A 13,946-nucleotide genomic window follows, 5' to 3' on the forward strand; every position below is an offset into this window, starting at 1 on the left:
TCTGATATTACAACCTCAAAATTGAGCATGGAGTTGAATAAACACATCTCCTCGGCTAACCTCATCTAACATTGCATAATCTCACTATGTCAATAAATCCTGCATGTTGCATCTGGCCCTTATGAAAGAAGCCCAGTCAGTTGTACACCAATTTGACACGTGCAGGAGTCAATAGATAATTATGAACTTAAAATCTTGAGGTGCTACTCAGAATTTAGGAATATGAAAAGATTTTTTTCCAAATCACACCATTGAGAACATACATTTGTATTTAAATCCATGGAGGATGTATCAGTAGTTTAAAGGTTTTAAATGCCACACCACAGTCCTCTCTGATGTGTGTTTAAACAAGCTGTGTGAGGTGTCCAGTTGTCTGTTGCTTCAGTGAGCCAATTAATACAAATTCAACTTTAATGAGTAACAATTCAGATTTGTGAAGGAGTTTAAGTTTTCGGCTAGACACGTGTCGCATTTGGTTTGTGTTTTCTTAATATTAAACATGATTTTCATGTCACGAATCCATTTTTACAACATTTGACCTTGTGGTACGTACAATTCAGTCAAGATGTTGGCACACAGTGCCAGTCTTTGGTTATTGTGATTGATCTGTCAGCAATCTCAGACAATGTCTGCTTTTAGACTGATATGGCCTGTTTACTGAGTACACATCTGGCATTGGTATGGGGACTTGTGCTCTGGAAAATTCCAGTTAATCCATTCACAGAATATATGGCATACTGAGAAGTTGGGGCGATACCTGGAAAAGAAAGCTGGCACAGAGTAAAATGATTCTCATTGTTGATATGTGGTGAAGTTAAAACATGCTGTGTGCAGGTTTTCCACCCTCAAATTGCAAATTCATAAATATTTGTGGGAAAAGTTCTTGATTGCAATCTAAAACCCCTGTTGATGTGAAATAGTAATTAATTTTGTGGATGTGATAATGTAAAAATACAAATCTGGACATTCAATTCACTTCTTGTGTATAGCCCAAAATCATATATTACCAATTTAGTTTAGAAGGCTTTACAATCTGTACATGACATCCTCTGTCTCGGGACTTCACATTGGATCAGGAAAGAAAAACGAAAAAGTGTACATAATGAACATTATAACAGAGTTATGACTATATAATAACTATATAAATATATAAATAAGTATAATGTTTATATATATATATATATATTTACATATATTCTTAATATAATATAGAATAACTATAATAATACTCATCATCATCCGCCCTAACTCCCACCCAGACCTGCTCTCTCAACATTGATGGCTCCATCGTCAACCCCTCCACCCTGATCCGCAACCTCGGTATCATTCTTGACCCCACCCTCTCTTTCCTATACCACACCAACCACATCACCAAAACTACCTTCTTTCACCTCAAGAACATTGCACACATCCAGCCCTCCCTGTCCTCTGCCACCATCGATATTCTTATCCATGCTCTCATAACATTTAGACTTGATCACTGCAACAACATTCTCTAAGGTCCTAATAATATCCTCAATAAAAACACCAATATGTTCAGAACTCTGCCGCTCGACTGCTCACCTACACATGCCACAATGAACACATCACCTCGGTCCTACAACCTCCACTGGCTCCAGGTCAAATATATGATAGACATTAAAATATTACTCACCACCTGCAAAGCCGAGAACCTTCTGGCCCCTCCCTACCTTTCAGAAATCCTCCTCATGTCCAAAACCAAGCGCCGGAAGACTCAGCTGCAAATGCAAAACCAAACACACCTATAATCCTGTTCTTTAATAGATTATTAAAAATATTTATTAGGCGGGAACTTGTTCTGAGATTTATAGCTACAATTTCCATCAACATCAATATCTTGAGCCCTGTGTGCACAAAACAATAACACTCATGTTTGATTTGGGAGTTGCAGTTCTTGTTTGCACCATAATCATGGACATAATATCATAACCCGGCTCTTAGGCCATGACAAATACGGTGAAGACAACAGTTTGAGGTTAACGTAAAATGTTTATTAACTTTTATAAAGAAAAAGTTAACAGTATAGAGTGTGCCAGTCAGTAACATCAGTAATGTCAATAAGTGTGTGTGTGTGTGTGTGTGTGTGTGTGTGTGTGTGTGTGTGTGTGTGTGTGTGTGTGTGTGTGTGTGTGTGTGTGTGTGTGTGTGTGTGTGACCAAAGATAACCAGCAGCAATGGTCTGGGATCTTTGCACCAAACACGCGCGCCGAGCAACACTCGAGTGCAGGGCTTTTATGCCGTTCCACTTCCCGGACCAGATGCCTTGCATCATGTAATCTGCTGCCAAAAGCACACAACTGCAACGATTAGGGACAGGGACCGTCACAGTACCAAAACAATCTAAATTATACTAAATAACAAAAGAAAACCTCTAATCACAGAAAAGCAACGACCGCAAGGGCAAATCTGTTTGTAACGTTCCACGGGTACCAGAAGTGCATCAGCCAAGTCTGCAAAGTCAAGCTTCATCCAAAAGTGGCAGCTGTAGAAAAGGACCGCCTTTACCTGACCTGAATTGAAAGCCAATGAAATCTTGTGAAAAATTAAAACGGTTGCTGTGGAATATTATATGTACATTTTTTTATACTTGATATTTTATTTAATCTTTAATAGAAAAATACGTCACTCAAAAGGTAAGAAAAATACAAGAAACAAACCATGCCTTTGGCCAAAAAGGCCACAAGGAAAGAATACACACACACACACACACACACACAAAATAAGCAGGTAAATTAATACAAAAATAAAGATAAAATAATGAACCAAAACAATCACAACAACCATGCAACGCTTTCTCAGTCATTCGCGTCAAACAAATTCATTCCAACATAAAGATATATACAAAAAAATATATTCAATGAGTTCTATTTATAAGCCTGTGAGATTAGCGAGGGCGAGTCACCTGCCAGTTTCCTTATTTGACATATATTTGGCCCATTTGGTCCATCTAGCTATGTATTTGCCCTTTCTCAGTCTCAGTGGAAGCATGTAGATGTTGAACAGAAAAGTATTGTTATTGTTTTTGGTTATGTTGTCAGAAGGACTGCCTTGCACTTCTAAATTACAAATTATAATTGCAAAATCTCTCTTTATAGATACCAATGTGAACCTGGAGAATACTCTTTTCTTTATTCTAACGATTTCATCATTTCTTTTCTTACCCGAGACAACCTTCGCCTTAATGGGTGCAATGGCATCAATAACGTTTTTAACTTTAGAATCAAAGCATACACAAGCTCATTGACTGTGATGCAAGAGAGGGCTGGTGTGGAGGAGAACTTCTGAATAAATAGTTCACTGGTGTTTTCAGTGATGTAATGCTCTTTCACAACCTCGGTTTGGACATTTTTTTTGCAGGGAGATTGCACTCTCAAAGAAAACACAGAATTGATCAGAGAGTGCAACATCAATCACAACGAAATCAAAATTAATACAGATTATGGATAAATTCATCAGAAAAGGTTGCACAGAATTTAGGTGGTCTGTAAATGTTGAGGAATACAACTTGAGAGAAATTCAGAGCCACATATTCAAAGGAAGGAAAATGACCAAACGACATCTCCTTGCATTAAAGAGACTTATTAAATACAATATTGATAATACAAGTTGAGAGGTGTTGATTGAATAAGAACAGCTGCACTGTTATCTTCGTCTAACCAAGTTTCGCCTAAAAAGTAAAAATGAAAAAATCTAAAAAAGATTGTGCCTAACAATGAAATCATTGATTATTATTATTTTTTTCTGACAGAGACCTGACGTTCAATCAAGTATAAACTCTAGTGCAATAGTGCTTTAAAATTAGCCTTGTAACTAGTCCTAAAACATGCGTAAATCTGATCATTCCATATAAATTTATATATTGCAAAAGGGTTTTTACAATTTTGTTTTGGAGGAAGAATTAACTCTGTGGATTTTGTTCTCATGCAACATTTTGCAAGCCTTAAGACTGGGGTTTCTGTCCTGCATCCGATTATGGTTAGTTTTAAGCTACTGAAAGGCTGTAGTAAAGGTCAGGAAAAGATTGTGTTTATATTGTATCTTTTTCCACAGCAGAACAAATCAAAGATGACCTACAACTTTGTTCAGTCACTTTGTATGTCACGCCTTGCTCATTTATTGCCACTGTGTCCATTTTTAATAATTTACATTAGATGTATGCTTAAGTTTATTCATATTTCATTATTCTAATGTTTAAAAACATGACCTATCGGTACATATACTAACTGTGAAGGAAAGAGATTTATTGTATTGACGCTTTATGAGAGCGCTGTCGCTTTAAGAGAAGAGTGGGAAGGATTGATGTATGTGGCTGAAGGAGAACACGTGCTTGTGTTACACCGTGGATGATTTCATAAAAGGTGCACAACGACGCTTCATTTGAAGGGTGCAACATGCACAGTCCTGGGGAGGAGAGGAAGGAGGGGACAGAGTGACGTAAGAATCTTAATAAGTTCGTCATATTTGGAAGAGGAGTGCGCACACCAGAGAAGTCGTCTCGCAAGATTAACCCGGTACTCCTCCTTGCAGCCGTGAACACGTCCCTCCTTCCTGTACAGTGTGGAGAACCCAGCACAATGAGGGTCCGCCTGAGACCGCTGCGACACGGAACAGTCTGAAATAGTTATCCTGTGGTCCAAGTGCTGAAAGACACAATGGTAATTGCAAGCGAGGATCTGCTGGCGACACTCCAGATACTCCCCGGCTTCTTCTCAAACTGCCTCTTCCTCGCGCTGTACGACTCCGTGGTGCTCGTGAAGCGCACCGTGTCACTGCTCAGCTGTTCCCGGTCCGCCGGTTCCGGAGAGTGGCGCCGTATGCTGACCTCAGCTGGGCTGCGCGCGATTTGGAACGGCTTCCTCCTCGACGCCTATAAACAGGTAAAGTGTTCACTGATTGGGATCCCTGCTCTGAACCGAACTATGCCATTTCCATCCACAAAACGTAAATAAGAATAGCAAGAACAACAAAAACACCTGTTTCTCCCGCAGGTTTCCATGGATCCTGGACCGTGGTCGTGCCTGACACTCACTGCTACTATTATTATCAGTCACATTACTATTTCTGATTTTGTTATTATATCCACTGTTGCTGTTATAATTAGTAGTACTATTCTTTCTACTACTATTACTACCACTGTTACCACTATAACTGCTCATTATATGTATCATGTATATCATATTGTTATAGAATTTTTCATGCTGTACAAATTGTCCTCTGAGGCAAATTTGTGATTTTGGACTATACCAATAGATTTATTTCAATTTAATTCAAATATAAAACATGAAAAAGAGTGTTAAAAGATCAAATCCCACTGTAGATCTCCTTGATGTGTGCAGTGGGAGTAAGATTGAATCCCTATTTATTATCGCCTTAGGTGAAACTTGGCCTTGAGGCACCCAACTCCAAAGTGGTGAAGGTGCCTGACAGCCCTGGATGGAGCAGCAGTCTCAGTAATATGACGAATGTGCTGCCTGGTGCCATGATGGCAAAGGAAGATGAGTGCCACCTTCTGGATTTTGAGTCATCAGATCGCCCTCTGGTGGTCAACTTTGGCTCAGCCACTTGACCCCCCTTTATCAGCCATCTGCCAGCTTTCCGGCAGTTGGTGGAGGACTTCAGTGATGTTGCTGATTTCCTGTTGGTGTACATAGACGAGGCTCACCCGTCAGATGGCTGGGTGGCTCCTTCTATGGGCACTTGCTCCTTTGATGTTCCCAAACACCAGAACCTGGAAGAGAGGTTAGGAGCGGCACGCAAACTCATTGATCACTTTTCCCTACCACCACAGTGTCAACTGGTGGCAGACTGCATGGACAACAATGCTAATGTAGCTTATGGTGTGTCCAATGAACGGGTGTGTATAGTAAAACAAAGGAAGATTGCCTACTTGGGCGGTAAGGGGCCTTTTTTTTACAATCTGAAGGATGTGCAGCAGTGGCTGGAACAGAGCTATGGTAAACGGTTATCAAGGACAAGTACAAAGAAGGGAATGTCCCATGTTTCAATTAGGAAATAACAGATCATTTCTTTTGTGTAAGCGTAAAAGTAATGATCAAAAAGTATATCATAGTGATAAAAGTATATCTTAGTGATATAAGTACAGCTTTTTGGAAAATGATAATCTTCCAAAAGCTGTAATGAATTAAGTTCCAGAATTGGGGAGCAACTTCTTTACTTTTTGAAATCAGACAATGTTTCACACACCATTCCATTCAAACTGGGATGATCACAATATAACCCACATTAACTCGGTCCATTGCAAGTCGTGACATGAAATGCACAAAATGCAATCTATTGGTGTTTTCTTGTCACTCAGGATGAAAACAATGTCAACAGAAAGTCAATTAGGATAATATTTCGTGGTGGACACACAAATCAAACGCATCCACATGACAACGCAAAAGTCAGAGCTAGTGACTGAGTACTACCAACCAGTAGGCTGGATGGGTCGAACAAACACACGTCTTTCTACTGCAAGACCGTTGTTTAATAGAATATGTTCCAAAGTGTTGTCCCAAACTCCTAAACATAAGCAAGTGTTTTTTTTTTGCTTAAACCTAACTTTTGTTTTAGAACGTAATGTCCTGAAAAATACTAGTTTCAATGAGCAGCATAGCGAAAAAGTTTGTGTCCCTCTGCCCAAAACCAATTCATTGCATTTTATGATGCACTGTTGGAACAAGGCAGCACATTTATAGGAGGCAACAGTGTATGTGCTTCATCTGCATTTATGCCCACTTCTGCTGCAAAAATCAAGTGATATTCATCAAAAAATGAAAAAGTTTCTAGTTTTTAAGTGTTTGTAATTGTTTTTGGGAGAGATTTTAATATTCCATTATTTTTTTCACTGTGATAATATACTTTTTTTTCACATGTCAAGAACTTAATTGTATGTGTAATATTTATCTACCCTCCTTTCGTTTTGGATAAATGTTCTTTCATACAGTACATACTGACCATTGTTCTCCATTTGAAAGATTGTTTCTTTTCTCCTTTTACTCAAGTCTTTAACGCCTTGAAAGTGTTTGTGTTTACACTATTGAATCAAAGTAGATATAATGTGGCTTTTAACACAACAGACAAAAAAGTATCCCATGTCAAGTCAAATGGTTTAATCTAAGTAGCAATCCTTCACACTCTACCCAGACAAGCCTGCTACAGAGAAGTCAACCCCACCAAGATTGTATTTTTAGGATGTTTATGAGAATTTGGCTTACACCACCTATGGTGTTTTGTTTAATAGACAAAAAGCTATGTTTTGGTCTCATCAGGCCACATAACCTGAGTCTCCCACTCTAGCCCAGATGTAATGTGAGCTTTCTTTTTACCACTCTCACATAAAGCTGCATGTTGTAGCCGGGATACTGACGGAATCCAAAAAGCCCCATTAAAGCTACTCTGATGTACTTTTGCCCTGGGTCTTGCCCTGACTTGCTCTTTTGGGCGGCCGAAAATAAATACCTGTAGACACTACTCATACCCCTGTCTAGGGAAGATAGTTTGCATTCACAACACATCAATTGTGCCGAAACAATTTTATCAGCAGGACAATTGTATCTGGCTTTATATTTTAAGACGTAAAGGCAATGTCATCAGTGCTTCTGCCAGATAGCAATTACTGTTGGATGCATTTTGTGGATTCACTATTCTCACAACAGGAGAGTTTCTACAAGGAGTTCAGGGATTTGAAAGAAGCGGTTCAAAATTTTCAAAAAACAGACCTGGTCTGAGAGTCCCTTGGGGACAATTAGAGCTGACCCAAAAGTGGGTTGGCAAGCCTTAATTGAGCGATAATACCAGGTCTCCGCCTTTTTATAAAATATATTCAATGTAAATTATATTCATGCTTAAATGTTTTATATCATAAAACTAAACATTACAACTCAAATTTAATGTTTAGGATTTTAATGGCTTGAAACCATTACATGTTACAATTTTCTTCACGGAAGAACATTTTGAAAGTCAGTAGGTTTGTGTGGTTGAGATGGGTGTCATTCTTATCATCTCCATCATCATGCTGAAATGATAACATTAAAACCATTCAGAAACACAGATGGTTTGTTCTTGTCACAGTGACAAAGGTGTTCTAATGAAAACCTTTGATGAAAGAGTCCCAGACTCAGTCTCTGGTTGGATAGTGAACTGCACCTGGTCAATAATACACAGAACTATTGCATCTGTTTTAAATGTCAATTTGCTAAATTACTTATCTCTCAGTAACTCATATAGACAACTCTGTTTTACATGTAATTTACTGCACTTTTCCCATTACTGCTTAGGGCAATGTTTATTTTTCTAACGTGTCAAAAAAGAGAAATAAATGACAATGTTTGCTGCTGAAACTGCTTTATATATTGTCTTTATGTCCCAAAGGAAAACTGTATATCAGAAGGAAGAAGACAGGATTACCAAAAGAGAAGGAAAACATATATTAAAGAGTAAAACTCAACAAAAAAACGTCTAACTTCTGGGCGCACTGTCTAAAGGTACCAGACATTCTCGGCCTTGTGAGCCGGCGTTATCCCGTACAACTACAAAACTCTTGGATCTTGCCTTGATTGCTCCCTTTCCTCAGCCAAGTGGACTGGGAGGGAGAAATGGTTACACAGAGGTGATATTTATCATTGCTCCATCCACTTCATAAAGAAACCTTTATTTGGATGTTTTTTCTAATATCAAATGACACGTCTGTAGACAATTTTCACATATCGAGGGAATTAGCAAACAAACATACTGCTTCTTCTGCCGTTCAATAATGACTATTTCACTAAAGACAAAACAAATAAATTTGACACAGAAAATATGGTAAATATATTATTTGCCTTTGAAATAGGTAGGGACAACAAAAAGGTGGAACAATTAAGAATGAATTACTACATTTAATTGACTTTATGTTACATATCAGGGGTGATACTGTTCTACTGTATCATTCTGTCATACTGTTGTAACAAAAGCTTTCCTCACACAACACACCACAATAATCCTGTTTTTTGCTGCATTATTGTGCACTTGATAGGTTAACAAGTAGATCGTTCAAATCTGCACACATGGTGATGCTCAGCTATCAGTTTATTTTACCAATGACTGTTTATTTCTTCTTTTTTTTAATCAACCGCTCAGAGGGATCTTAGTTTTTTTTCTTCTTTTGTGGCAGTTGACTTGAGCAGTCCTGTTCCTTGATCAGAATGACAGTCCATGTATATGGACAATGGATATGAATCCCAGAACTATCCTGCAAGACTCATCCAAATCAAAGAAGCGGAACACAGACGTAATCCACAACACTAGCTACGAGTATCCTGATATAAGGATAACTTATATGAATATAAGGACTGACAATAAGGTTTTTTATATAAAAAAAACTTTTAAAAGGAACAATAAAATAAAACAGATATACTTATGCTTTAAATTTGCTCGCAACTTATTTTTTAAAATATACTGCATTAGAGGAAATGCACAATTTGAACAGGGATGAGCAAACAAGTATTTTTGTGTGTGTGTGTGTGTGTGTTGATCTGTTTGCCATCGTAATGAAGAAAGTGATAGAAAAGTAGAGCAAAAGAGGAAATATTACTCATAAAAAAAAGAAAATAAGGAAACAATTATGAATCAACACCCCGCCCACACACGTGGCCTTTACATTTCTTCACAGAGTTTGTAGTATTTGATTTGGTTACAGTTAATCAGACAGTTAAAGGACAGAACCCGACGCGCCTCAAACATTCGGCAACACTGACAGATCCTGGAAATAGGAAATAAAAGGCTGCCACTTCCTCATGAAATGGTCATTATAGCCTTTAAGTGAATTTTTTTTTTTTTCAAGACTCAGGAAAAACATTACATCCTTAAGCCAGGCAGACTGAGATGGTGGACTTCGAGACTTCCAAGCAAGCGGTATTGTACAACAGAAGAGTGGTAAAAGCAATTATATAATTTTCTTTTGGTACTATATAGGATGGGTTTAGCAGGGATTCCAAAGATTGCAAGAAAAGTGCATGTATGTAGCTTGACCCTAAAACTATAGTTAAGATGTTGAAAACAGCACCAGAACTGTCTAAGTTCAGGACATGCGCAAAACATGTGGTAAATCTGTCACAATGGTTACATCCTGTGTCATGGTCTGGGAAAATTTGAGCTAGTCTGCTGTTACTAAAGTGCATCTTATAAACCTTGAACTTAATAAGACCAAGTCTGGCACAGGACATATATGTGTTCACCCTCCTGAGTACCCTCATCCACCAATTCTCTGTCAGGTTCATATTCAACTAACTTTCCCATTTGGTATCTATAGGTATCTATTGTCTTTATGATCTGGTTGTAAACTTTAGAGATCAGTGCCTTCTGAGTTGAATGTGTGTCCAGTAGGCTTTCCCAAAGTGTTTTCCATGGGAGGTCAGGGTATGACTGGAAGTGTTTCATTACAAAATGGCAGTCCTAAAAGTATCTGAAAAGATTTGAACAGTAGGGGTCACATCTCTTACAAAGAGAGTCAAAGCTAGAGAAGTAGTCAATTCAATTCAGTTCATTTTATATAGGCCAAAATCACAAATCCAAAATTTTTACAGGGAAAACAGGGAAGAAACCTTAGGGAGAGCAATAGATGTCGTGTTACCAGAATGAAGTAACGTAATGGAGTTACAGCACTTTGAATGATTATGATTCATATAATGAATAGTAGGCATGGACCATGATCCAAATAACCACAATTCATGTTAGAGAGGACGGGCATCAGCAGGAACATGGTGGGGGCAGGACCAGCTCCAGACAGCCACGGTCAATGGAAACTTGAGGCGAGGAAGCACAGAGGCTCTTGGAATGGAGTAGAGTTAGTAATGTACATTTAAGAGACTAATTTATCCAGAAGGAGAAGTTGCTGCTCGGAGTTCTTCCAGTTCTATTGTCCGATCAAATTTCGGGATTATATCTGATTCAAGACATGGGAAATCGAGGCTGTCTAAAAATGTTGTCATTGGTCCTTTACTTGAGGAAGATTCAGAGGTATACAACTGCAATATATCAGAGGCCTACTTCCCTAAACGAAGAAAACTGCAGAAAAATACTAATCTTAAAATTCTGTTCATCAAATTTACTCCCTAACTACCCAAGCCTGAACAAGGGCTGGCTTCCATGCAACAAACAACCAAAGCAGATTAACAGGTTACATTTCATAATAAACGAGTAAGTATTAAGCATATTGAGTAGCTATGCAAATTGGTGGATTGGTATTGGTTTCAACCAGTCGTTTATTCACGTAGTCAGCCCATCAGATACATGAAACGGAGATGACACGATGACAATGGCCTGGCAAAACAACAAAAACACATCAGCTTCCCATAGCCCACCTCATGGTAACAGCTCCGGTACACAGAGAAAATGTTTTGCAGACTGGCGAAACACACGTTACATACTTGGCAAAATAACTAAAAACACATCAGCTTTCCATAGCCCACCTCATTGTAACAGCTCCGGTACTAACAAAGGAAACAAACAATCACCTTTAAACACAATCTACTGTAACCAGGTGGAACTAGTCAAGGGGGATTGCGTTGGAAGGTTTATAGGGGCAGACCCGTTCGGGAGCCAGGTTTGGACTTCCTTCCGGTGGAAGGAAGGCGCAATGGTGGGGACACTCTGCGCCGGTGGGTTGAGAGCGTCTCTCCGCTCTCAACTCTGCGTCTCTCTGCGGTGAATGTTTTGTGACTGCTTTGGTATGTGGCAGTAACGGGGTCTTAATTACGTTTTCTTTTTTTTGCAGCCAGGGGACCGCTGCCTTGGTTGTTTGTTTATTTTCCGTTTTGTTTGTTTATTGCTTTGTATTACTTTGTATTGATTTGTATGCCTGCCACCACCAGCTGCTACGCAACTGACAAATAAATGCTAGTCTCCTGTTGGATAGCAAACGAAAGAACAGTGACTCTGTGTTTACCTTTACGATGGCTGAACCTGGAGTGCTGTTGCCAAAGAAACCTGAGGCTACACTACAATAAAAAATTGTATGAACAAATATACACTTATTTGGCTCGCACAACGGAGCTCAATACAGATCCACCTATCACAGAGAAACATGTTGCAGACTTGACAGAACACATGGGGTGCACCGCTCAAGTACGCAGGGGCCCGAAAGGGGCGGGACCCTAATGTCTCACAGCAGGCTAGTTTCCGGGCCGACTGACAACACATTGTACTAAATGACAGTGATGGCAAGTGGAATCATCAACTCCGTTACACTAAATAACAACACGGAAAGGTATAAAGACTTGACACTAGCATAAATCCAAAAGCTGAAATTCATCAGTGTAACAAAATGAAGTGGAACAAGATGACAAGAACAGTCCCACATGAGTTCAGTCTGTCAAGTCAGTTTATGAGTTAAGTTACACAGTTCACCAACATGCTGGTCCTCACATTTTTGCGCTTCCTCCGCAGTGTTGAAGGAGTGAGTCTCTCCCTTGTGGTCAACCTTTAACAAAGCAGGAAAAATCCTGCAAAACTTGATAAAAAAGGGCCTTTACGGGGTTAAATGTTGTTCACTTCTTCACAGCAGCGGTAGAAGACGAATCTTGCTCTGCGGTAGTTGTGTTTGTCCTGACTCACTCTCAGTATTCCTTGTCCTGGTAGTAGTAAAATGTCACCGTCATAGTTGGTTTTGAGTCAGGCCCGGAACGCAGTGCCCCGAGCCGGTATGCCCAGTCCAAAGCCGGTGAGAATAATATGAAAGAAGTCGCTTCCCAAAGTTTCTGCAAAAAAGGCAGACATGAATTCGACTGGATCAGTCCCTTCTATATTCCCCGCCAAGTTAGTCACTCTCAAATTTCACCGCCTTGATCTGTTTTAAAGACCATCCACTGTCAGCAAGAATGGAGTTTGTGTTTTTCTGCGAGGCGCATATTTTCTTGAAGTCGACAATTCTGTCACTGTAGGCCGACATGTCTTCTTTAATACCGGTAACGCAATGGCTATGATCCTCCGTGGTTGCATGTAGCTTGTTGATCGAGTCCGCCAGTGTGGCCAAGGCCTCCTCAATCGTGTTCTTGAGGTCGCTAAGTAGTATGGGGCGCAGCTTCTCCAAGCCCGCGGGAGAGATGTCAGGCCACCTGGAGCGTTAGCAGAGTTAGCTATCTTGACTGGTTGTAGTCGTAGCCGCAGTCGTCGTCCCTCCCAGTGATGTGGTGGCTTGTTCCTCTTTCTTTGTCCGCAGATTATGGCTTAATGTCTCTTAGACGTAAAGATGAAGCTTTACAGGCAGAATTACCAATGTGCTTTTGAGAGTTAATGATGAAAAAGTGGCGAAGCACGGGATTTTCCTTCACACACGTCTATCCCCCTCGCATGCTAACCGGTTTGAATTTGCCTGCAACTTCATCAAAATATGGCCTGAATTTCAGGCTATACAATGTCCCCAAACACTTCCAAATACCTGAGTAGATGCAGTAAATCATATGCTGAAGTAATTGATCTCATTACATTGTTTGAATATTATAGTGCAGCTGAGTTTTTTCTGGTAGCCAATAGTGCATGCTTGGCTTGTGCTGGAGTAAAAATTCTGGGTATCTCACAGCTCAGGTTTTCGCCGTAGAGTTCATGTGACATGAAGTTTCTGAAAGTCTGCTCTGGCAGACCCTCTGTTCATCCAGGCTAAACTTTTGTTCATTCAGATATACCGATTAATTCAAGGAGAAAGAGCATGGCTGAAGGAGGACAGAGAGTAGTAAAGAATACATTAAGGAAAGGGAGGGAGGGTTGGGTGCATTTAGTACACATGCCACATGCAAACCAACCCCTCTCCTAGTGTCAGTCCAGTTTTCCAGCTTTTCTAGCACCTGTAACAAAAATGTCCTCCGTACGAATTTGACCTTATTCTTTTATCTCCCTATTTCACACCTTCACTTCACACCTTCACCTGTGTAGTGTTATTTGTGGCAACA

At 39.7% G+C, this 13,946-nt stretch overlaps 1 protein-coding gene across 1 annotated transcript; it reads left to right on the forward strand.

The window, feature by feature from the left end:
- The first annotated feature begins 4,377 nt into the window (after positions 1-4,377).
- On the forward strand, positions 4,378-8,337 carry dio2 (iodothyronine deiodinase 2). Its single transcript, XM_068595519.1, has 2 exons — positions 4,378-4,898; positions 5,396-8,337. The coding sequence occupies exons 1-2, from the start codon at positions 4,674-4,676 to the stop codon at positions 6,035-6,037; spliced, it is 867 nt and encodes a 288-aa protein (XP_068451620.1). The 5' UTR covers positions 4,378-4,673; the 3' UTR covers positions 6,038-8,337.
- Positions 8,338-13,946: the final 5,609 nt, after the last annotated feature.

Source organism: Clinocottus analis, unplaced genomic scaffold (genome assembly GCF_023055335.1).
Source record: "Clinocottus analis isolate CAN_PGR_092001 unplaced genomic scaffold, fCliAna1.0.p SCAF_30, whole genome shotgun sequence".
NCBI classification, from domain to species: Eukaryota; Metazoa; Chordata; class Actinopteri; order Perciformes; family Cottidae; genus Clinocottus; species Clinocottus analis.